At 40.0% G+C, this 26802-nt stretch overlaps 1 protein-coding gene across 4 annotated transcripts in view; it reads right to left on the bottom strand.

The window, feature by feature from the left end:
- Positions 1-26802, bottom strand: part of LOC140726545 (nucleolar protein 4-like) — a 315088-nt gene that overhangs the window by 92113 nt on the left and 196173 nt on the right. For all 4 annotated transcript variants that reach the window (XM_073043081.1, XM_073043090.1, XM_073043100.1 and 1 more), the window contains exon 6: positions 22577-22881. In XM_073043081.1, the coding sequence (XP_072899182.1) occupies positions 22577-22881 (305 nt within the window). The remainder of the gene's footprint in view (positions 1-22576; positions 22882-26802) is intronic.

Genomic DNA, 26802 nt, shown 5'->3' with positions numbered 1-26802 from the left:
CATATTTAGCATTTTTACATGAAATATTGATTTAATATAAAAACAAGCTAAACATTACTTATCTTAATGAGACTTCTAATAAATATTTTGTCTTCTTTTGATTACTTCCTTTTTCTTAATCACATGTTCTTTCCGGAGCTCAGACCCAAGCACTAGCTTCAGTTTTCCTTCCTTTTCAGTCTGATGCTGTGTTTTATAGTGTCTATTAAATCATGTCTTCTATTATGTGAGAAAGTGTTTTCACAAACAATGCACAATGGTTTTCCTGATGGACCCGCTATAAATAAGAACTCATTTTCCCACTGTTCATTGAATTCATGCTTACTATCACTTTCTGCTTTTCTTTTACTCATTTTCTTTTGCACTGTGATGGGTAACTGAATGTAAAAACCAAGGCTTAATTTTTGAAAAAGTACAAAACTGCAAACATTCACAAAGGACGAACAAAGCACAACTCTGTAGCGCACGAGTGTCAATTGTAAACTGACTGGCAAAATCCTGCGACGCACCGCTGGTGCAGACACCTGGCACCTCAGGATCAAACAAGTATCAAACGTGTATTGAACAGTTATGGAACAACTGCAGAACAAAAGTCCTTCTTTCCTGGTTTGACTCATTGAACATTTTTTAAAATTGAAAACAGATTAATGTGAAAGAAGATAACATTTGCCAAAAGATGTGCACAAAATAATAAAATCGCTAAAAATTGCTAAGTTTTAGATTTATTCTCAGTAAAACCCATTTCCAGCTCTAAGCTACTTGAATTCCTGTTATAGATTTTTTTTCTACAAATCGGTTTTTGGTTAATACTTTTTGCATGAGTAGGCTTACTTTTTTATTATTATCACTGGGGTGCAATGCGCCACTTCTGGTGCATGCACCATAGGTTGGCCATCCCTGCTTTAGAATCACCAGATTGAAATAACCACCAGATTCCAATTTAGAAACATGTCTGAATCTCTAATATTGTAGTTGTAGCAGTACATTATTTTTTGAAACCAAACTTCACAGTTTTCTGTTAAGCCTTTAGGGATTTTTACTTCATATGGCATGATTTAAATCTATTTTAAGTCCTTGTTGAATTTTCCACAACCTGTTGGAGCTGACTTACATTAGAAATATGATATTCTACTTTACACACTTGCAGAGAAGCACAAGGATCAATAGGAACCCTCAAGAACTGCTGTCACTGAACCTTGGCTTCTGCAAAGCAACCGACTGACCTTTTCAGTAGCTTCAAACTTTTATGCAATTCTGTTTTGTTTTATTCTCCTACAGTTATTGATCTGGAAAGAGTAGAAAAAATCTTGACAAGCATCATGGAGGTCCTGCTGCTTCTTAACACCTAGTCTATTAATCATGTCTTCCTGACCTATTCATCAACATCTCCGTATTTTTTTTCATTATTATTTTGTACCTTGGGTACGAGCCCAGCTAATCTTTCCCTCTCCCTCTGAGAAATACTTTAATTCCATTCATGACCTTAGGATCACTTGAACAGATGACTTACATTATGAGGAATCAGAGGTGAATTGTGCTAGATCCTTTTAGTACACCAGCTGTCAGAACAGCAGCGGTACTATTGCACAGTGAACTAGCAAACCAAACACCTGGACTAATAATTCAATTCCAGAAGCTGGGGAATTTAAATTCAGTTAATTAAATGTCTTTAATTGAAAAACTAGCTTCAGTCATGGTAGCTCTGAAACTATTGATTGTCAAAGATGGCCAGAATGTGGAAACTCATTGTGAGCTGCTCTCTGCAGATCCATTTATTACTTCTATCATATTTGTTCTCTTCCTTTAAGCCTAAACAATTTATCTCCAAGAAATTACTAACAATGTTCTTTAAAACCTGTAGAAGGGTCTCGGCCCAAAATGGTGACTGTTTATTCATTTCCATTGATGCTGACTGACCTGCTGAGTTCCTCCAGCATTTTGTGTGTGTTGCTTTGGATTTCCAGCATCTGCAGGCTTTCTTGTGTTTATAATGTTCTTTTAAATCAGTTTACAGACCTGGCCACACTCCAGGAGCAACCAATGTACCAAAATGGTTTCCATAACCAGATCAGTGAGGACTAGGAAGTGCCTGTCCAGATGAAAGTTGACACAAGCTTATCCCACTAAGCCCACGCCATCAAGACCACACTCCTGGATCCCACTGGAGAACCTGGCACGGAGACCCACTGCTGCAGACCTACCAGAGTGAAGACCCCCTAGTGGGATCACAACCACGACTTACCTTGAGACCCAACCATCAGAAGCACAAGAGTCCAACTCTGAAGCTCAACTCAAGGAGTCAGCAGGGGCCAAGCCCAAGGCCTGACCTGACCAAATGCCCGAATTGCAAGGGCACTTCCAGATCAGAAGCCTGATCCTATAGAGCACCCAGGAATGACTCCTGACTCCATGACTACCCCAGGTGACCCCAATTACCTACTGACTCTCAGAGCTGTATGGGAACAACAACTTACAGGCAGATTGAAGAACTAACTGCATTGAAGAATTCACAAAGGAAAACCAGGAAGCTAAAACAGAAACTAGTAAATATTTTACTGAAAACAAAATACAACTTAAGGAAAACAAGAGATTAAAGTAGCCAAAATATTAACAAACTTTAAAAGAAAGGATAAAGTATATATTATTGATCTTGAAATTTAGAATTAATTATCTCAGAAAAGGATACTCTATGTAAATAAAATGAGTATTTTTCAGGCCAGAGTGATTACTTCTCAGCACCACATTAAAAATAACATTCCCTATTAATCAACAAGGTACAGTACTTTCAGGCCCTTTTTTTAGTTTGACTAATCCATCAATGCTTTAAGTTTTTATAAATTCAGTGTTTTCAATTAAGTTATCTGATGTCCTCGAGAGATGATGAGGCTTGGCTAAGGTTTAAAAAGGTGCTTGTTATTCCTCCTGCACTCAGGCCTCATTGAATGCCAAGGACCTGGAGCTCATAACTTACATTTTGATAATGTTGAAACTTGGTGCACTTCACATTTCCAAAGACACCACTGAACAGGAAGAACAGCAACAGAAAACCTTGGCCAAATCCGAAATAAGATTTTTTTTCCCAATGGTTCAATGCATGGACACTGCCATACACATTCACCAAATTATGCTGAAGTCATTTCACATAAATATAACATAAATATTTCATATAAATATAATATTTTTGTCTTAAAGATCTATTTTTTATTCCTATAAAAAAAGTGCTGGAAAAACTCAGCAGGTCAACAACACCATGTGTGGAAAAAGGTTTAAGTCGACATTTTAGATTGGCAGGACATCACCCCCGCCCCCCCCCCACTGGTGCTCCCCCCTTCCCTTTTCTTTCTTCCATGGCCTTATGTTCTCTCCCTTCAGACTCCCCCTTCTCTAGCCCTGTATCTCTTTCACCAATCAACTTCCCAGATCTTTACTTCATCCCTCCATCTTCTTGGTTTCACCCATCACCTTGTGTTTCTCTCTCCCCTCCCCCACCTTTTAAATCTACTTCTCATCCTTATTTCTCCAGTTCTGCCGAAGTGCTTTGGCCTGAGAACGTCAACAATAGATGCTGTCTGGGCTGCTGAGTTCCTCGAGCATTTTGTGTGTGTTGCCTGGATTTCCAGCATCTGCAGATTTTTTCCTGTTTGTGATTTCAGATCCAGACCTTGCCATCAGGACAGAAAGAGACAGGGAGAATTGCCAGTGGTTTAAAGATGAGTAGATGATATATGGAGTGAGAATTATGGACAGATGGGAAATGGAGAGTAGGACAGAGGCTGGCAAGCGATAGTTGGAGCCAGATGGAGAGATGATGATAGCTAGATGAATCCAGGTGGGAGGAGGGGATGGGAGGATTGAGCTTTGCTACAGAGAGGCCAAATGCAAAATGGATTTCACTTGTGTGACCTACAACTCAATGGTGTAACCCAACTGAATTTCCATTTTCAAGCAGCCCACGTACCACACACACACACACACACACACACACACACACACACACCCACCCCCCCCGTTCATTCCTATCATTCCTTCCCTTCACTTTGTTCCATTTATCCATCATCCCCTCACCATTTCTTTCAACTAATCACTTATCAGCCTCTGCTCACTCCTCTTCCGTATGTGGTTCCACCTTGCCAGCAATCCCTCCCCATATCACCTCCAATCTTTATTTCCACCCATCTTTTGACAATCTTTCATTTCATGTCTCAGTTATAAGGCAGTGTCTCAAGCCAAAGTATAGTTTACATCTTTTTCCTCCTCAGACAAGTTACCACTGAGTTCTTCGACATTCTGTTTTTATTCTAGATATCAGCATCTGCAGTCTCTCTCGTTTAATTGACACCCAGCCTAGTACAATTTCAATCACGCTAAAGAGTCATGATCAAAAAGTCAAGAAACAATGAAAGATAACCAAGCATGGAAACATTTATGGGCAGAGTTAAGTATTACGAAAGGATTTATGACTACAGTGGAATTTATACTGTAGGTTCCCTGAAAGCAGGTATGAAGTGTTAGGAAGCAGAAAAGCAGAAATTAAACAAGCATGAGGTAAAGACTGGATGGTTTTACTGGAGGGTTTTGAATTCATTAAATATTGAAATAGGGAGACACACTCAGCTGTGAAAATTAGTAAATACTTCATAGTTTTCTGCAATAATTTGACTGGATTCCAACAGGATTTAGTTCACTGCCAAATACTGCATTATCCTTTCAAAGACAGTCAAAGTCCTGTCCCTGGCTCACCAGGCTGGTCGGTGCTTATGCCGGTTTCTGTGGCGTGAAGCAACTGAGAGTACGAGACTCCCCCCCGGGATAGGACGCCAGTTGAGGTTGACCCCCGGTACCATTTTACCAGGGTAGACTGGAGCATTGTGTGGTTAAGTGCTATTGTGTGCCAAGGACACACACGCTGCCTTGGCTGGGCTCGAACTCATGACCTTCAGGTCGCTAGTCGAACACCCTAACCACTTGGTCACGCGCCACATGCATTATCCTTTACCTAACAGTAATAATGTGACCAAATTCAAAACTGTGCTTGTAACATAGAAAGGCAAAACAGTAACTAATATATTACATTTGGAAACGCTGACTGCTACGTGAAGAAACAGGGAATAAACATGGGGGAAATGGAGAAGCCTGCAAATGGGTAAGAGCATTGTTTTGTTGTTGGAGGTGCTAGAAACTAAATTTAGTATGATATAAAGTAATTTACAACCCCAAGGAGTAAGACTGGTTTTTGCCAGAAATTTTTAAAAAAACAGTCAATTAAAGGAACTAAATGGAAACATATACAAGCTACATTCTCGGAGAAATTTAAAAAAAACACAGAAAATGTGACATGACAAAGAGCAAGAGCTACAAAGGTTCAAAGTAAATTTTATTATCAAACTAGGTCACCATATACTGAACTGAGATTCGTTTTCTTGCAGGCATTCACGGTAGAAAAATAATATTTAAAAAACTTGTAAAAATCAAAACACAGTAAGTATTATGGCCACATTAGGAAAAAGAGTTTAGCTCTTTAAAAATGGCACTGATGATATCTAAAAATATTTTTTTAAAGTGGCAGAAATGTTGAAGTACTTAGAGAAGAACTTCAATGAGAAATTCAAAGAAGATGACACAATAATAAGCAGCAGGTTTCACCTAAATTACTGAGGAGAAGGTGCTTGGGAAGCTGAAAGGTCTGGAGATAGATAAGTCATCTGGACCTAATGAGCTACAGTCCAAGGTTTTTAAAGAGGTAGCTGAAAAGACTGTGGAGTCAGTGGCAGTGATCTTTCAAGAATCACTAAATTCTGGAATGGTTCTGGAGGGCTGCAAAATTGCAAATGTCACTCCATTCTTTTAAGGAAGGCAGAATAAAGAAATTAGAGGCCAGTTAGCTTGACTTCAGTGGTTGGAAGTATTTTACTCATTATTAAGAATGAGTTTTCGGGAAACTGAGAGGCACATGATAAAGTCAGCATAGTTTCCTTAAGGGGAAATCTTGTCTGACAAATCTGTTAGAATTCTTTGAGGAAATAACAGGCAGGATAGACAAAGGTGAATAAGTGGATGTTGTTTACTTGGGTTTTCAAAAAGCTGCTTGACAAGGTAAGAACCAAGTAACAAATGGAGTCTAACCTCCCAATCTCTTAGTAATTAACCATGAAAAAGATAATTATAATTATAAAAAAAGAGAAAAAGAAAAAAAAAACTAAAACAAACTAACCTTAAAAAAACAAAGATTGGGCTGCCATAATTCATCAGTTAAAATTACATTTTGTCATTAACTCCACTCCTCTATACAGTAAAAAATTACTGAGAAAAGGATTCAGAAAGGGTCAAGTTACATCATATGAAAATATTGAATAAATGGCTTCCAAGTTTCTTCAGATTTGACCGAGGGGTCCATAGTACTGCTCCTAATCTTTTCCAAATTTAAACATGCAATAGTTTGGGAAAACCATTGAAATGTGGTAGGTAGGTTGGACTCTTTCCATTTAAATAAAATGGATCTTCTGTCTATTAATGTCACGAAAGCAATTAGATGGCAGGCTGATGAGGATAAATGACTAGAGTCTATCACTAGTAGTCCAAAGATTGCAGTAATAGGATGAGGTTGTAAATCAACACACAGAACTGCTGAAAGATTATCAAAAATATCCTTCCAATATTTTCTTAACAGAGGGCATGACCAGAACATATGTGTCAAAGAAGCTACTTCAGAATTTCATCTATCACAAACAGGGTTTATATGACGGTAAAAATGTGCTAACTTATCCTTGGACATATGAGCCCTATGAACCACCTTAAATTGTATCAAAGCATATCTGACACACGTTGATGAAGTATTGACTAGTTTAGGAATTTTCTCCCATTTCCTGTAGATAAAGATATTTGAAGTTCTCGTTCCCACTCATTCTTAATTTTATCAGAAGTACCCAAATGTATTTTCATAATCAAATCATGGAATATGTGTTTCTACATGTTAACCGTTATTAATGTATTCCTGATCTCCATGTATTAGTATTAATATTGTTTAGTGGAAACGTAGTAAAAAGATTGAAAAAGAAAGAGCCCATGGTATTACAGGAAAAATACTTGCAAGGATAGAGATTGGCAGGAGGCAAAGAGTGGGAATAAAGGGGTCTAATGTATTCTATTGCTAGTGCTTAATGGTGTTCCTTAGGGGTCAGTATTGGGACCGATTCTTTTCATGTTATATGCCAGTGATTTGGATGAGAGAATTGATGGCTTTGTGGCCAAGTTTCCACATGACACAAAATAGGTGAAGGGGCAGGTAGTGTTGAGGAAGCAGGGAGTCTGCAGAAGCACCGAGATGTGGAGAAGGGGCAAAGAAAAGGCAGATGGAATACAGTGTCAGGAAGTGTACGGTCATGCTCTTTGTTAGAATGACTATTTTCTAAATGGGGAAAAAGTTCAAAAATCAGAGGTGCTTGGGATTTCAGAGTCCTTGTGCAGTATTCCTTCAAGGTTAACTTATAGGTTGAGTCAATGGTAAGGAAAGGAAATGCAATTTTACCATTCACCACACGAGGACTAGAATGTAAGAGCAAGGATGTGATGCCAAGGTGTTACAAGGCATTGGGGAGGATCCAGAGGCGGTTCACCAGACTGATTCTGGGAATGAAAGGGTTAACATATAAGGAGCATTTGATGGCTCTGGGCCGTACTCACTGGAATTTAGAAAAATGGGGGGGGGGGGACCTCATTGAAACCTATCAAATATTCAAAGGTCTAGTAGATGTGGAGAGAATGTTCCAATGGTGGGAGAGTCAAGGACCAGAGAGCACAGCCTCAGAACAGAGGGCCGTTCATTTAGAACAAGGACGAGAAGAAATTTCTTTAGCTAAAGGGTGGTGAATCAATGGAATTCATCACCACAGATGAATGGTGAGACCAAGTCACTGAGTATATTTAAAGTGAAGGTTAAATGCGTTGTTGATTCGTCAGGGCATCAAAGGTTACAGGGAGAAGGCAGGAGTATGGAGTTGAGAGGGATAATAAATCAGCCATGATGGAATGGCACAGCAGACCTAATGGGATGAGTGGCCTAATTCTGCTCCCATGTCTTATGGTTTTATTGTCTAAAATTAACATAACCAAAATAACAATGATGATAAAAAATAATGGTACTAAAGTGTGTCTGGTTTCTCAAACCAGCTAACTTCCACTCAAGGATTTCAGGTCAAGGGAGTAAGTATAATGTAAATGCCCTAACTTTAATTTTGCAGTGTTCTCATTATAGAAAACAAAGTCTTTGTGTTGGAAAACTCTGCATGTCAGTCTGCTATTTAAAAAGAGGGAGAGGGAAACCAGGGAAATAGACTCGTAAGGTTAATATATGTGGATGTTCTATGGAGCTGTAACCTGACATAACTGAAATAACAATTATAAATTAATAAGTGAGATTACTGATAAGAGTACATCATTCATTCAGGTTTATTTTTGTTTCTCATTTCAGCTGCCTCTTTGCACATCTCAGCCTTTGTCAGAGTCTTTTATATTTACAGTACAGACAACAAATGTTGGCAGCTTGGATGTATTTTGTACTAACTGATAGTGACACCAGGAGCCTTCCTTTCTGGTTACTTGGTTGATGGCCCATTTGGCATACCCCGCTATATTCAGTGCATATGCTTGGAAGCCATAACAACAAGAACATGGATTACATCATGTGATTCAGGAACATTTTAGCTTTTTCTGTTTAACAGTGATTAAAAAAAACCTTCAAAAATTTCCCAAACCTTTTCCTACACCCAGTTTATAATTCCACCCACAAAATATTTAAGCTATATTACTTTATTTTTAAGCAAAGATTCCCAAGAAAAAATGTTTTAACAGCAGAGCAACATAAGAGAAAAGAGAAATACTAATGCCCTATATAACATAAAGCTGTACAGCAACTTATTCCAACTAAACAAATCAAACTATCAAGGATTGAATTTTTAGAACAGTAAGGAAATAATTTAACAAATATCTGTCAAATTATTAGAGTAAGAATCATATTAAATTCATATAATCTGTTATTGGTTTAGCTCCATCAGAAATTATATCCTTGTTTGCTGAAATACTGAGCTTTACAGATGAAAAGAGGCAAAGTTTTAATTTCAACACGAGAAAATCTGGAGATGCTGGAAATCCAAGCAACACACAAAATGCTGGAGCAACTCGGCAGGATAGGCAGCACTGTGGAAAAGAGTACAGTTGCTGAAGGGTTTTGGCCCAAAATGTTGAATGTGCTTTTTTCCATAGATGCTGCCTAGCCTGCAGTGTGCCTCCAGCATTTTGTGTGTGTTGCTCAAAGTTTTAATATATATGACTTGATGAATGAACTGATCGTGTTGTTTTGTAAAATGAAGTGGACTTAACAATTATTTCTAGTCTCCTTAGAATTAAAAAGTAAAAATGGCCAAAGTTGCTGATAATGATTGTTACCTCTTGCCTTCTTGGATATCCTTCAGAATCATAGAAGTGAGATGTAAGTGTGGGACAGAGACTGGTAAGTAACAGGTAGAAATAGATAAGAGAAGGAGATGGACAAATACATTCTGGTGTGAGAGGGGAAGGGGCAAGTGTCGAGACAGCAGCCGCTTAGTAAAGCATGTTTAAACACCCCTTCCCCAACATAAATCTGCCCATCATCAACTCTCATCTCATTCCACCCATCACCTACCAGCCTGTCCCAATGCTGCCTCTCATTTCAACTTTCTCTCAACACCCTCAGCCTGTTGCATGGTCTCAATCCAAAATGTCAACTATACCCATGGCTCCACAGATGCTGTTTGACCACCGAGTCCTTCTGGCAGCTTGTTTTTCACTCTAGATTCCAGCATCAGCAGTCTCTTGTGTCTCTCCATGATTTCTTAGATGTTTGACAGGGTAAATTTAGGAGACTGTTTCCCTTCATGAGTGAGAGTGTAAGACCAGAAGCTACATACTCAGAATACAAGGGTATCCATCTAATACACAGAAGTGAGTCATGGCACACAGAAAAAAAAACCCTTCAGCCTATCATCCTCTGGTCAAGTGAATTAATACTTCAAAGTCAAGTTTATTGTCATTTTACACAAGTACGTTAGTTAGTATCACCATTAAATAGCATCATATAAGCAGCACCCACAAGAAAAACATAAACTTAAAATAAACCAACTTTTTACAAGAAACAACACAATTAGAACAAAAAAGTCCATTTTAGTGTGTTGCCAAACAGTAGAGATTAGATTTGTGCCAATTGGTTCAACAACTGAGTGGCTGAAGGGAAACAGCTGTTCTTGAATCTGAAGGTGTCTAAACGCATCTTAAGACAAATAACTTCCCTGGCTAAACTTCTTTGGATGGTGTCGAAGTGCCATGAAGCAACCACTGTGCTTGTGCTCTGTTTGTGGTATAAGAGTTCTGGTATAGTCTGGGCCAGACTCCCTCATCCAATCCTCTATAAATGTGAAGTCATCAGACATCCATGGCCCAACATTCTATCAGTCCTGTACTTGTTGACTTGCATGCTCTTGGAGTAATGCCTTAATTTTAAAAGCTGTCCCTGGGCATACCTCTTTCTTTATAATATCCAGTTACAGCTTTCGAGCTATCTGCAGTCCAGCAAATCTGGCCTCAATTATACTTGAAACTGAAAACCGGAATTGGTGGACACAGCTGAACCATTCACCTTTATCTTCACTGGAAGTGCTAAATAGATGATCCACTGAAGCTTCCTTCTCAGGTCTTGACCATCAACATTATAAAACAGCTGAGACCATTCAGTATGGTAGGAACCCAACAGTATGTTGATTGTGGTACTGAAGACATGCATTCCAGAACTAACTACATGTTGAGCTAACTTGCTCCAATACAACCATGTACAGCCATGTAGAAAATCATTCAGCCATAGCTATTAAGAAAACAAATCCAATCAAGTCGATTGACCAATTATCTGTTCACTGATGCTCAGTTATTGATTTCACAAGAACTGAATTCAAAAGGTTAATTAGAATGACTGACCATTATATCAAAGAAGCACTTGACTGATTATTCCTGATAAGCCCTGAAAAAACTTCAGTGAAAAGACATCAGTGAGTGAGAGAAAGAACTTCGCTGGTTAGAGTCATGGCTCTCTCTCTCTAAGCCTAAAAATCTACTAACACACACAAAATGCTGGTGGAACACAGCAGGTCAGGCAGCATCTATAGGGAGAAGCACTGTCGACGTTTTGGGCCAAGACCCTTCGTCAGGACTAACTGAAAGGAAAGATAGTAAGAGATTTGAAAGTAGGAGGGGGGGAGGGGGAAATGCAAAATGATAGGAGAAGACGGGAGGGGGTGGGGTGAAGCTGAGAGCCAGAAAGGTGATTGGCAGAAGGGATACAGAGCTAGAGAAGGGAAAGGATCATGGGACGGGAGGCCTAGGGAAAAAGAAAGGGGGAGGGGAGCACCAGAGGGAGGTGAACAGGCAGAGTGATTGGCAGAGAGAGAGGGAGAGAGGGAAAAAAACTAAATATATCAGGGATGGGGTAAGAAGGGGAGGAGGGGTATTAACAGAAGTTAGAGAAGTCAATGTTCATGCCATCAGGTTGGATGAATTAAAATGTGTAGCCACTGGGAGATCCTGCTTTCTCTGGTGGACAGAGCGTAGGTGTTCAATGAAATGATTTCCCAGTCTGCATTGGGTCTCACCAATATATAAAAGGCCACACCGGGAGCACCGGACACAGTATACCACACATTTTAATTCCACATCCCATTCCCATTCTGATATGTCTATCCATGGCCTCCTCTACTGTCAAGATGAAGCCACACTGAGGTTGGAGGAACAACACCTTATATACCGGCTGGGTAGCCTCCAACCTGACGGCATGAACATTGACTTCTCTAACTTCTGTTAATGCCCTTCCTCCCCTTCTTACACCATCCCTGATATATTTAGGTTTTTTTTCTCTCTCTCTCTGCCCATCACTCTGCCTGTTCACCTCCTTCTGGTGCTCCCCTCCCACTTTCTTTCTCCCTAGGCCTCCCGTCCCATGATCCTTTCCCTTCTCCAGCTCTGTATCCCTTTTGCCAATCACCTTTCCAGCTCTCAGCTTCACCCCACCCCCTCCCGTCTTCTCCTATCATTTTGCATTTCCCCCTCCCCCTCCTACTTTCAAATCTCTTACTATCTTTCCTTTCAGTTAGTCCTGACGAAGGGTCTCGGCCCGAAACGTTGATAGTGTTTCTCCCTATAGACGCTGCCTGGCCTGCTGTGTTCCACCAGCATTTTGTGTGTGTTGCTTGAATTTCCAGCATTTGCAGATTTCCTTGTGTTTGCCAAAAATCTACTGCTGTTTCAATAGTGGTTTTCCCTTAATCATAATCATGAGAAGCAAAGATGTTTGCAAGTAACAGCACAGCTTTCTTTGTTCACAACTAATTTGCATCTCCTCAAAAAGTGAAATGCTTACGTGCAGCAAAGTCGAAACATTGGTAAATTAATATTGTCACATGTACCAAGGCATAGTGAAAACTTGTCTTGCATACTATCCATACAGATCAATTCATTACAATAATGCATTGAAGTAGGACAAGGTAAAACAATAACAGGGTGCAGAATAAAGGGTTACTGTTACAGAAAAAATGCAGTGAAGATAATTCAAAGTCCAAAGTAAAATTTATTATCAGAGTACATACGTATCGCCACATACAACCCTGAGATTCTTTTACGCAGTAAGGTGCAAGGTCACAACAAAGTAGATGTGAGGTTGTACTTACGAAACATTCAATAGTCTTATAACAGCATTTATACATATGCACCACAAAAATGTGAGGTCATGCTAATTTCCAACAATTGATATCCTCTGATGTCAAAGTCATTACGATCATGAAATATCAACAGCCATACAAATACTGTGGCAACTGAAGCAAATCATATGCAGGGTATTCTGAAATAATCAACCTCATCTCCTGGTTTCTCAAAAACATTTCACCATCTGCAAGGCACAATCCAGCTGTGTGATGGATTACTGTTCAGTTGCTTGGATGAATGCTACTCCAACAAAACTCAGGAAAATTCAACAGCATTCAGAACATTGGCAGCCTGCTTACTTACCACCCTAATCACCAGCCAAAACACTTACTCCCTTTAACAGTAAGAGTATAAACAAGTTAGTGCTGAAAAAGCATGGTGGAGAACATCTTGCTGAATCATACCAGAAGCTACAAAGAAGTCAAGAAAAGTAAGAAGGATAACATGGACACATACACAGATGATTACAATTTTAACGTTCATTTAAAATTAAACTTTGACTGGAAAAGCTCAATCATGGATTTTAATGGACTTTACCATCCATTAGGAAGAGCTCAAAAAAATTATCTCAACTTGAACAGCAGCATCTTGATCGAAATTAAAATAAAACTCTGATGTATTTCTCCTAAATCGGTAATCTGCAACTTGCTTTGTGCATGCTATATTTAAGTTGAGATATAAAATTATAAGAATACTAGCGTATTTCCCAAACATGCACAGATCATCCCAACAGGTCTTTTCAAATAGAAAAGTGAACAGTTATAAATAAATGAAGTGAATCATACCTTTTTCAATAATTGTAATACTTTATCTGATAATGATATTTTCAGCAAAATTGAAAAAATTGATACTTGTATACTAATCTTTTGAATAGTCTTCAGCAAGTTATGTTAATACTTATAATCCCTTCCCCCAATTTCTTCCCCTCTCCATTTGCATCCACCTCGCACTCACCCACTTCAACCCACCCCTTTATGGTTCCCTCATCCCTCCCCAAATACACCTCCCTTACTGTCAGAATAGAGTATTGGTAGCCTTTGTGTTTCAACTTATCACCCTCCAGGCTGTCTCCACCTTTACCCTCCCCTCCCCTACCCTACCTTGCTCCACTTGCCTTGTTTTCTTTTGTCTGCTTTAACCTATCATCCATCTGCCTCTGTCTCCCAACTCCATCCCTCTCTCAGCTTGGTTTCAATCCTAAATAAACTCCAGCATGATCTACTGTGTATAAAATCAAAGGTAACACCTCAAAAAGTGAACACATATGCAAACCAGTTTCTTGGCTTCAATATAATACTGTTAATTTTACAAATAAAAATCCTTAAAGGATCTCTACTCAATGTTATAGTAGACAAACACTACAACAAAGAAGATAGACATCAAGTCTATTGGGCCCATCCAGCTGTCCCATTTAGGTCTACATCTCAAACGATTTCCACATAATCCTGAAAATTTGTTCTTTTCACACACATACCTGGTTGCCTAGAAAAAAAGCACTTCTAAATGCACTTCTGCTGCCCCCGTTGGAGTGCATCTCGATCTTTACAACTCACGTTGTGTCAGCAATATTCTTTTACTTGCTGCCATTATTTTAGGTCTATGATTTCTACTGTCTTATTTACCATAGGAAAGTTACTCCCTCCCTGCTATGTAAAAACAATTCGCATAATTTTGAAGACAATTATTTGATATCTCTTTAGCACCAATGTTCTAAGATAAACACTCACAATCTCTCTATTCTGAATACTTCTGCGTCCACTTTTATGTCTCTACCCTCCAAAATCAACATAATTTCAGAAGTTATCTACATAGTTTCAAGTCATATACACTGGACAGTTTAAGATGGTGCTGGTGAAGCACAGCGACAACTTGCTAGTAGCAGGCAAAACAAGAAATGACAGTATTTATCACACCTTTTCTCATATGATCACTGCAATCAGCCTGTAACTTCCTTTTCGAAGTTCAGCTGCTGAGCCACCTGTACAACCTGCCATTTTCGCAGTGTGAACTGAAGTCTCCAAGGTGCAGGATGGTTGTGTCAGTGTGTGTGTGGGCCGAATGGAGGCAGTGGGGCCCAGGCCCGAGAGTGGGGGATGAGCCAATGTTTGGCTATTGCTGGAGTGGACTTGGAGGCAATTCGATGTGGCAGAACTGAGGCAAAGTGAGCAGAGGCGATGCAGAGTCAAAGCAGTGGGGCCCAAGACTGAGGAAAGACTAGAGGTTTGATGAATTTAAGCAGGGGGCCAAATTGGAAAGGTCAGGTACAGGCTGAGTCAAGGCAGCGGGGCCCAGGCCCGAGAGCATAACAAAGTAGCAGGGCCCAAAGTTTCAACAATGTCAGCATCGGGCCAGATTGAAAGGGTCAGGGCATCGGGGCCGGGGACAGGATGGTTCTGTTCGCTGCTCCGTGAGGTTTAGTCGTCTCTGCACTGTCCCAAGGCTGTGGCCTGCAACTAATGTGCTCCTGAATCGTAGCTCACTGCTGTGAAATTCAGTTCTGAATATTATTTCCTTACTTTTGCTGCTGCACAATTTGTTTTTTTTTTTGCGCATTGTGTGTTTGAGGATCTTTTTTAATGGTCCTATTGGGTTTCTTTGTTTGGTGGCTGCCTGTAAGGAGACGGATCTCCAGATCGTATGTAGTATACATACTTTGATAATAAATGTACTTTATACTTTGGAACTCCTGAGTTCCAGCTAAAATTACAGGGGAACATAGAACAAGACTCATTTAATTTGCCTTCTACTTTGAAAGTAGTTTCATGAAATAATTAGTAGCAGTCAATCTCAAACTGTTCATCTACAGCCAGACAGAGCGATAGTCATGATTTGAACAGCACTCCAACTGTGGAGAATTTTAGGAACGTCCAAAATTATGTTCTACAGGTCCTGCCGAAAGGTCTCAAACCATCGACTATACTCTTTTCCATAGATGCTGCCTGTTATGCTGAGTTCTTCCAGCATTTTGTGTGTGTTGCTTGGATTTCCAGCATCTGCAGATTTTCTTTTTTCTTAAAAAAAATTAATGTCCTTCCATATATACAGATTTCAAATTATTCTACCATCAGCAACAGTAGGAGCCATGCTGAATAAACATGAGAAATTCTACAGATGCTGGAAACCCAAAGCAACACACACAAAATGCTGCAAGAACTCAGCAGGTTAGACAGCATCCATGGAAATGAATGAACAGTTGACATTTCAGGCCAAGATCCTTCTTCAGGACTGGAAAGGAGAATGGAAGACACCAGCATAAAAAGGTGGGGGTTGAGGAAGGAGGATTAGCTTGAAGATGATAGATGAAGCCAGGTGGGTGGGAAAGGTAAAGGGCTGGAGAAGAAGGAATCTGATAGGAGAAGAGTGGACTATAGGAGAAAGGCAAGGAACAGAGCACTGCTTTGTAACTCTTGAATCCTGCCAGCGTGATGCAGCCTGTCAATCAGAAAGCTGACTACTAACAATCAGTTTGATGTACTAAGTATATAAATAATTATTCAAAGCCAGTGATTTAGTAAGCCACATGAATAATTAAAACACCAATTGAGAGACATTAAATGATAAGCCTTTTTGTCAGTTTGCTCTTCTCTATTCTTGCCTTGAAACAGCTTGCGTAAAACCTAGAATTGTTAGTGGCTAACTAAGGTGTACACAGTAGGACTTTGAAATTTAAATTGTGCACTGCCTTCAGGATTCATGTTATCTTGTTTAAAAAACTGGCTGGCTTCAATAAGATTATTGTGATCAATTGACTAAGAAAAGTAATTGCAGATAATTTAAACAAAAATGCCTTACTCATCTTGGGAATGCTTTGAATTATGAACACAATACATCTATCACAATATATTTGGTGCAGCATCTCACCACTTACAATTGGATTTCAAATTTGGCAGAATTTCATTGGCAATTGGTACACTAATTCATTACTGTATCACAAATCTCAAAGTTCAATGTAAATTTATTACCAAGGGATGTATTTGTTATCATTTTCTTGCAGGCATTTACAGGAAAAAGGAAATACAAAATACTTTAATGAAAAGTATAAATAGACAAAACTGACAGACAACCAATGTTCAAAAGAAGACAAGTTGTGCAAATAAATATACTGAATGAATGAGTTGTAAAGAGGCCTTGAACGTTAGACTGTAGCTCATAGAATCAGTTCAGAGTAGTGGTGATTGAAATTATCCATACCGGTTCAGGAGACTGAACTGACACCTGACATCGAAGATGATAATAGGTTATAATAGTCTTAACCTTTAAGAACACATCTTGAAATTGTTTCTCCTTCAACATTTATAATTTCAATTTTACCTTAGGTTTGTTAATAGCTCTATCAGAGAAAAGCCTGACTTGTGTCCGAAAATTCATACTTAATACAACAAGAAAGCCGGTACATTCAGATCATTTTGGAAGTCTTAATACTTAATCATAAGGTGCATGCACAATACATAAATAACCTTTATCCTTATGCATTCCTGCAGAATCAAGACTAGCTGGCTTTTACTCCAACCTCTCAAAGTAATGAAGCCAATGTCAGGGTCACAGACTTTCCACATTTGGGCAGGAGATGCCTGAAATGTAGCATGCGGAGCAGCCTATCAGATAGTGTGCTTCTTCCATTTATGCAATCTTCTGAATGATCCTATTACAAGTTCTCAATAACATGCCAAATTTTTTCTCCATTTTGAGCAGTTCAGAGCTAAGGATTTCCAAGAGTCAGTGGGGTGCTGCAAATTACACGGAGGATTTGGACACATCCTTCAATCTCTTCTGCTGTCCACTTACTAATTTCTTCCCATTGTTATGATACCAGCCCCCTCCTTTGTGAGAATTGCAAGAGCCCTAGTGAAAGGGGGGTCAATGACCCGAGAGAGAGAGCAAGAGAGAGAGAGAGACAGGCTGAATGGACACAGGAAATGGAAAGACAGCGATGTGCTGGATACCGCATTCCACTGGGACAAAAGCTGGCGACTGTGGCATTGTTCTCAGGAGACACCTGGGAACTGCAGACGTGCCAACTCGCAGGGACATTGTAAAGCCCTCGGGCAAAGTGGGCTGGTTGAGAGAGAGATTGCATCACCTGCAACCTGATTGACACCTGAGATCCCGTGAGGCAGTATAAAGAAGGGTCTGAAAGAGGACGACCCTCAGACGCACCAAGGAGACACCAAGAAGCACGATACCGCTTCCCGGGGGAACGGGAAGCCATTTTGAAGGAAGCCACGTGCGTTAAATTCCGAATGCGGAGTTTGTGGCTAGAACCAACGGAAGATCGCTTTTAACTAACAACGGGGAAGATCGCTCCCCTGATTCCACGGATGTTTTGGGCAAGTTTTTCCGTTTATCTCTCTCTCTCTCCAACACGTGAAACCAAAAGGGAAAAGCCTGCAGACTTCAGAGTGACTCTTTATATTTCCAATTGGACTCAGTATTATACCCTAGACAACGAAAGAGCTTATTTCTGAGTGATTATTAATGTACCTGCGTTTTAGATTGAGTATTGACGCATGTTATCTGAATGTTTGTATTAACCTTAATTTTTGTGCCCCTTTATTAATAAAACTTTTGAAAATAGTACCATTGGACTTCAACTGACATATCTATCTTTGCTGGTAAGTGAAACCAGTTACTGGTTTCATAACAAGTGGGGGCTCGTCCGGGATTTGACACCAAAAAGGGGGAGGTCAGTCAATCGGGATTGTAAGTCAAAAAAAAATAATTTGGATCTGGTACGCAGGTAGCCAGACAGAAAAACCAGCAAAGATGGACGTGTGTGAATTTATGAAAAACGCGACTGTGGCGGCGCTAGAGGTGAGCACCAAATCAGACTTGTTAAATTTGGCGAAGGGGTTAGAGGTGGAAAACGAGCAGGATCAAGCTGAGAGGCAAAGACAGCATGAAATTCGGATCAGAGAGTTAGCAGCAGCCGAGAGAGCGGCAGCGGGGAGAGAAAGAGAGAGGGAGGAGCTAAGGAGAGAGCGGTTTAATGTTAGTCGGGAGCTGAGAGTAGTACCTCCGTTCGAAGAGACGGATGTTGATAGTTATTTCTTGTTTTTTTGAAACGGTGGCAGCTATGATGCCGACCCGCAGACTGGCGAGTGCGGTGGCCCCGCCCCTAGAGTCCCAAAGCTATCGCGCATGCGCGGTCACACGCAGCCTGTCCAGAAAAGCAGTGAGCAGTTTAAATCGGGCCAGCAGTAATCTGGCCAAGATGTTTTTACCGACCCTGTACCATGAGGGTTCCGAGGGTGGTAAAACAGAAAGCAGTATAGTAAAAGGGGGTAAGGGAGAGGAAATAGCCCTGCCCTTAGTGAAGAGAAAGGTCCTAGAGGTAGGAACTAAAGTTGAGAAACGGATAAAGTTGTTAAAATGTCCAGAGTTGGACATGGTTAATCTGTCTGGTTTGGCAGAATTGTTTGAAGAAGTTCAGAGTTCTAAAGGTGTTCTCGATGGTCCCGAGAGTGAAATGAGGGCAGTCTTAGAGAGGAAGGGTATCCTTGCTGTGGAGAAGTCAGCTGAAATGGCCGAGGAGGTTGTTTCAGCTCGCAGGGTTGCGCCTTCCCCAACGGGGGGCTGCCTAGAGAGTAACTGGAAGGATCGGGGGACGTTAGAATTTGAAAAAGGTACGGGTATTGAAAGCCTGGAAGGGGTCAATGTCCCGTTTGAGTGTGTCCAAGATGGGAGCGCACGTGGTGCTGAACCTGGTAACAGAGCTCAGGGGAAGTCTGAGGTGTTTGATTCAGGGGAACGGGGCGGCCGTCTTTGTGGATCAGATAGGGTTGGTTCAGTAGGAAAAGGGTTAACCTTGGTAACCGTGGGAAGTGTGAGTTCCACGGTGTTTGTATTCGAGAGTGGGGCCAAGGTTAATGCCGAATTTAAGGGGGGAATGAGGATTGTTATTGAAGGAAACGGAAAGTCTGTAGTTCCCAAGTCGAAGGAAGAAATTTTAAACCTGGCAGATCGCTCACAGAGTGAGTCGGGAAATAGCGGGGCCCCCCACTCTATTGTTACGCCAGGGTGGGGTGTGAAGAGGTTGCATTCGAAATGCTACCTGAAAGAGGAGTTGGAATTAAAAACAAATAGCCTGAAGGGTCTTGACAGTTTGGGGCATGGTGTTGAAAAAATAGCCCCGATGAACGAGGCGGGCGGGAGTTCACCACGCCAAATTACTCAAAGTCCCAACGGGGGGACTCGCCAGAAAAGAGGTGACGGTTAATGGGGATGCCATTTTTTTTAAACAGCAAAGCAGGTTTTACGGGTTGCGCTAAAGCCTGTGAATAATAAAGACAGACCTTTGGAGACCTGCCGGCGAAGTAAACCGACCGAAACGATTAGTATTCGCATAAACTTTTGTAGATGCACCTAAGCTAAGATCACACCTCCGCAGTTTTGTTGCTGAAAACAATAAATAAATAGGTGGTTATTGAATTGAAGTCTGATGTCACAAGACTTTAGTACGGTACGCAATGTTAAGATATTAACTAAAGGGACACTGTAATTGTTAACTGTTTAGATGCTGACTTGAATGTATAACTGTATTACTCTGTAGTGAAAAGAAAAGCTTCTGTATTGTGCTAGATTCAAAATTTCTGTAAGACTCTGTACCACTCTGTGTTTTTAACCGCTGGTAAAAAACCTTTAAGAGGGGAGGTGTTATGATACCAGCCCCCTCCTTTGTGAGAATTGCAAGAGCCCTAGTGAAAGGGGGGTCAATGACCCGAGAGAGAGAGCAAGAGAGAGAGAGAGACAGGCTGAATGGACACAGGAAATGGAAAGACAGCGATGTGCTGGATACCGCATTCCACTGGGACAAAAGCTGGCGACTGTGGCATTGTTCTCAGGAGACACCTGGGAACTGCAGACGTGCCAACTCGCAGGGACATTGTAAAGCCCTCGGGCAAAGTGGGCTGGTTGAGAGAGAGATTGCATCACCTGCAACCTGATTGACACCTGAGATCCCGTGAGGCAGTATAAAGAAGGGTCTGAAAGAGGACGACCCTCAGACGCACCAAGGAGACACCAAGAAGCACGATACCGCTTCCCGGGGGAACGGGAAGCCATTTTGAAGGAAGCCACGTGCGTTAAATTCCGAATGCGGAGTTTGTGGCTAGAACCAACGGAAGATCGCTTTTAACTAACAACGGGGAAGATCGCTCCCCTGATTCCACGGATGTTTTGGGCAAGTTTTTCCGTTTATCTCTCTCTCTCTCCAACACGTGAAACCAAAAGGGAAAAGCCTGCAGACTTCAGAGTGACTCTTTATATTTCCAATTGGACTCAGTATTATACCCTAGACAACGAAAGAGCTTATTTCTGAGTGATTATTAATGTACCTGCGTTTTAGATTGAGTATTGACGCATGTTATCTGAATGTTTGTATTAACCTTAATTTTTGTGCCCCTTTATTAATAAAACTTTTGAAAATAGTACCATTGGACTTCAACTGACATATCTATCTTTGCTGGTAAGTGAAACCAGTTACTGGTTTCATAACACCATGACAAAGCTTTAAACAGGGGGATGGTGCATAATGGTACGTGTTTCTGCCCAGTGAAGCCTAATGAGTGCAACTACAGTCTCAGCAATAGGAATATTGACGTAATTGGGAACATTGGTGTTGAAATGCTTTTTCTTCCAGTGAGGTTGGAGCATTTTGAGGAGACAGCAGTGATGGTATTTTCTGAGTGTCTTAATATGCCTGTTGTATATAATCCAGCTTTCCAGAATCACTGCTGATGGTAGAACGTGCATTTTGTGCCAGGAACACACCTAAAAATACGCATCCAGTAAGGCTTTTGTAGAAAAGGGATATAATAGTTCTGAGAAGCTACTGGATTGATAATTTACTTTGCTGTTCCATTTCAAAGCAAACTCTGCAACTTCCTGAGTACCCCTTCACTTACAAAATGTAAATATCAGATTAAATAATATTTAATTCTGCTTATGAGATGTTTGACTGGATAATACAAATAAATCTCCAGGAGTGTGTTGAGCTGGCAACCTCTCCTCCAGAGGTTAGCAACAAGGAAAAGATCTGAGAGAGTTTCCCACACCATTTCTAAATTCACCCAGACCAATAAGGGCATGTAACTGGCAGTCAACTGAGATTACAGAAGTAAGGCTGGCAACTCCCTCCTTTGAAATGCTCACTATATAAACTCACTGAGATACTTAGCAGATGATGCTAATAAGAAAATTACCTTTATGTTTGCAATGAACCACTTCTTTCTACCGTGTCAACACATAACCACACTACATGAAAAGCAGACATATCAGATGCTATGACATTCAACAGCTTTGTCCTATAGTGAGTGTGAAACAGATCCTCCAAATCAGATGTTGTAGTGAAAATAATCACCCCCATAAATGTCTAAGAAATTGCATGTACATTATGGTATAAATGCCATAACAACAATAGTGTTATATTGACAATTGGTATTACATGGACAATTGTATTATGTGAACAATTACGAAGACCAACCTGTAACATAAACTACATGCTTATCTAATTTAATAATCAATATTGCTTCTTCAAAGTTTCTATAAAAAGTACATTATTACTGGACAATGAAATATTAACTATACTGTTATCAAACTGTCCATATAACATTATAGTTACAGTATATTGAAAAAAGTGTTGAAAAATACAATGCTTTTCTTATGAATGTCATTTTTTCAATGGCTGCTGTTGGATGATTTTTCTATAATTGCAACATATATGCTAAGCAATTGCAGTTTCAAATTCTACAAATAAAAACTATTGTGACATCTTATGATTTCTTACCTTATAATTTCTTACCTTATTTCCCAAATCTTTTGAATCTCGTTCCATTTTAATTTCAGTAACTGTATATTTGATGCGGCTTCTTCTTCCATTACTGCTGTTATCTGTGCCATATTCTGGTGTTACCTGAACTGATAGAGGACTGTCACTCAGGTTTATTGGTTGCTCATCATGGCCAGCAGGGTGGTCTGGATGGGTTGAGCCATTGCCATTAATATCTCCCATGCTCGTATACACTGCCCCACAGAGACCTCCCTCCGCAGCATTAGAATTAAGCACTAAGGGCTCATTGCCATTGAAACATTCCACAGATGAATCTTCTGTAAAAAGAAAAATGCCAGAGCTTAGGGCATATCTACTTTACTGAACCAACATCATATTTCATAGCATGAGCAGAACTGTTTACTCTTCAATGGAGCACAATAAAAAGTGATCATGCCATCCAAAATCCACAATTTTCCTTCCACGTCCTTTATACATATGGCATGTTAATATACAGTGCCAACTGGACTTGTCGAAAAATGTGTAGCTGTATGCAGAAGCAGACCTTTACATCAATTGTACAGCCTACTGGCTAAAGTAAGTACCAGTTCATGGATTCTGACACTGGATGCTCGCAGCAAATGGTGCATCTTAATTAAATTTAATCAATAAATTCATCTATTATTACTGATATTTTCAAGAGTTTTTACTAAGGATTCCTACTCAGAAAGTAAAATTGACAAGATAATGTTAGCTCAGTAACCAATATGATGAGCTACGTAGCCTGTCTTGATTGTTAATGCACCAAAAATAACTCAGCTCAAAGCATCCTCACTAGTATCCATTCTAAAAAAATTATAAAGGAATTAATGTTGTAAAGAAATAGAAATGATTGAAGCAATTTGTTTTGCACTCATGTTATAATCTATTCTGTTACCACTGAGTTTTGAAGATCACAAACACCGTTTCTTTATACAGGTTTTCATTTTGCATAGATTTTACAATGACAGTTCTTGAAACAAGATTTCATAGGCCTTAGCAAGAAATTACAGTAGTTAACTACTTGCCCATAACAAATCTTTGTGTGCATTAGAAGTGCATAGGATGTCTTTAGCTTCGTGTTGGGCTGAGCAGGAATTGTGTAACTTTGTACCTGCTACATGCCACTTCTTGGACAATACAGATTTTTAAAAATTACATACTTGTCCTTTAGAAGCATTACTACCTTTATATCGTGAATGTGTGATTTTCGAAACTACAGTGTCAAACTTTATCCTAATATACTTTATATCAACTCTGAAAGAAATTATTCTAAAATTAAACTGCAAAAGAATAATGCAAATTTTTGTTACTTGTAAAAGCTGTGCATAATTGTAGAGTTACTGCCTATATTTCTGATTCAAATCCTAAAACATTAACAAATTATTATTTGTTATTTAGATCCAGTAGTTGGCTCAACAGAAGATATACTGCAGAGTACAATCCTCAGAATCTAACAAATAAGCCAATATGTTATTTAATAAATATGGAATCTTATCTGATTAATTATTACTGTATCAATGATATGGGATGCACTACATTTGGTATAAAAATCTCAATCTTGCAATGACAGAAAAAAATTGTAAATTAAAAAAAATCAGCATTAATGACAATAAGATGGTAACACTCAAAAACTGAGGCTGATATGGATTGAAAGAAAATGCTTTTGCATCAGCTGTTAACTATAGGGAAAATCCCAGCAGCAATGTCATTGCTAGGTCCATGTGCACTTGCAGCTGTGTAGCGTAAGATTGCTAGAATATCTTACACATGATCCCTTCAGCTAATAACTCATGAAAGATCAATTCTCTGAAATGTTAAAGTCATAAAGTACCTCATTCCAAAAAGAGCATTAACATTCACTTAAAATTCTGCAATACCGTATTACCTCAAGTTGGATTCAATAATGCCATTCTGAGTCTGACATTAAATTTACATCAAACCAGCAAAGATAGCCCTGATTACTGGTGGTAATTCAGTATAAAATTTGGTGAAACCGAGATAAACACAGCAGAGAGAATTTTGCATTTATCTGAAGTGAAGATCCTTCAGCTGAACATGCGTACAACCGATAAATAAGGTGGACGTATATGGTTCTGAAGCAGGAAGAAGAACTAGAAGTTATCTGAGCTCCTCAAACACCTGTGCATGTGCAAAAGGACTTAGTTGGTTTGTGCCAGTATACAATTTTGAATAAACAGCTTCTTAGTAGAATTACTAATTACTGTTGCAGGGGACACTTTTGATGGCTGAGGGATGTTTGCCTAGAAACTGGACATATTAACACACATTGTTACCTGCAAATCCTGTGCTAGTGTGACCACTGGAAAGTTGGCCCAGTTGCAACTTACCTCAGTGGGGCAATTGACATCACAGTTTGCCCAGCAGATGTTCCTTCCATGGTTGATAGCAATTGGAGCTTTTAGAGGAAACTTATGACCTTCACTGTTCACTTACTAAAATTCCCAGGAGCATATTGCTCAGCATTCAGGAATAAGATTGCACTTAAAATATCACATGAAACACACGGGATCTATCAGCCTCACTTTTCATTAGCCAGCATGAAATAATTCACTAAGGTCCTTCACTGATCCATGCCTCAGAAACCATTAGCGCTGAATTACATAGTCTTTCATTCAGTCCTCACCTCAATGTCTTGGGGTCACTCATTACACAGCAGTTGATCTCTGGAAGACTACAAGACACACTGAGAGGAGCATATTTGTTCTCTATGCCTCTGCATTTTTCCTGACTTCCATGGCAGCTTTCACAATGCTGGAATTTATGTAGTGCTTTCTCATTCTCTAACACTTAGAACATGAGTGAATCAGCAGCTACAAGCTCCGTATAGAATTCCCAACAGGTTATTAAAAGGAATCCCATCTTATTGCATGAATCCATGTGCTAAATTACCTTAAACAGTTCTGGCCAATTTCCAGGAGATCAGATGCAGCAATAACGCAGCATTAATGCTGTGCATGTTAGGACACTAAAAGAAAGAACTCTGAATCCCAGGCTATTGTATTTTCAAGGTTATAATGCATCATCCTGAGAAAGACCCCAGACCTGAAGTAACCCAGGGCTATCAGAACCCTAATTACATTCATAAAATACACGAGACACTCAGGTTGGAGTTTCTCCAGCATTGTTTGTGGGTTGCTTGGATTTCCAACATCTGCAGATATTTTCGTTAATGATTGCTGGTGCCAGACCAGGAGGTTGGGTACCTCATATACTGCTGATTTCCTTGGATCTTCACACACAACAGTCTCCGAATGGTGCAAAAAATAAAAAAGCCATTCCCTGAGCAGTTCTGATAACAGGAACTGGTGATAACAGTTCCTTCTTGTTGACCATCAAAACAGGCACAGCTCAAGACTGCGTGCTTGGCCAATACTCAACTGTCTTTACACCCATGACTGTGTGGTCAAGCACAGCTCAAAAGGCATTTATAAATTTGCAAGAAGACGCCATTGTCGATTGATACTTTATTGATTGCAAAGGAAATTACAGCGTCACAGTTGCATTACAAGTGCACAGATATACAAATATTAGGAGAAGTAAGAAAGAATAAAAAATAAGTTACCTCAAACTGTCTAACAGGAGGGGGGGTCATCACTTCCCCGGCTCTAGGTCGACCCATTAAAAAAGCCCAATTTGCAAGGGTAAGAATAACCTTATATAGCACTCTTTGGAACAGCACAGTTGTCTTAGTCTATTATTGAAAGTGCTCCTCTGTTCAGCCAAGGTGGCATGCAGAGGGTGAGAAACATATTCTAGAATTGCCAAGATTTTCCGCAGGGTCATTTTCTCTACACAGCCTCCAGTGTGTCCAGTTTGACTCCTATAACAGAGCCAGATTTTCTCATCAGTTATTGAGCCTGTTAGCCCCAGCACACCACCACATAGAGGATTGTACTGGTGACAACAGACTGGTGGAACATGCAAAGGAGAAGGCTGCATACTCTACAGGACCTCAGACTCCTCAGGAAGTTCAGGCGACTTTGGCCCTTCTTGTACACAGCCATTGTGTTGGTGCTCCACTTAAGTCTGTCATCCAGGTGCACCCCCAGGTACCTGTAGGTCCTCACCACATCCACATCCACATCCTCACCATCAATAGTAAAAGGAAGCAGTGCAGGCTTAGTCTTCCTAAAGTCTATCACCATCTCCTTTGTCTGACGGATGCGGAGCTGCAGATGATTCAACTTGGACCATTT

This window comes from Hemitrygon akajei, chromosome 1 (assembly GCF_048418815.1).
Source record: "Hemitrygon akajei chromosome 1, sHemAka1.3, whole genome shotgun sequence".
In the NCBI taxonomy this organism is placed as follows: domain Eukaryota; kingdom Metazoa; phylum Chordata; class Chondrichthyes; order Myliobatiformes; family Dasyatidae; genus Hemitrygon; species Hemitrygon akajei.
The sequence above is the reverse complement of the archived record's forward strand: the minus strand, read 5'-3'. Positions and strand labels throughout refer to the sequence as shown.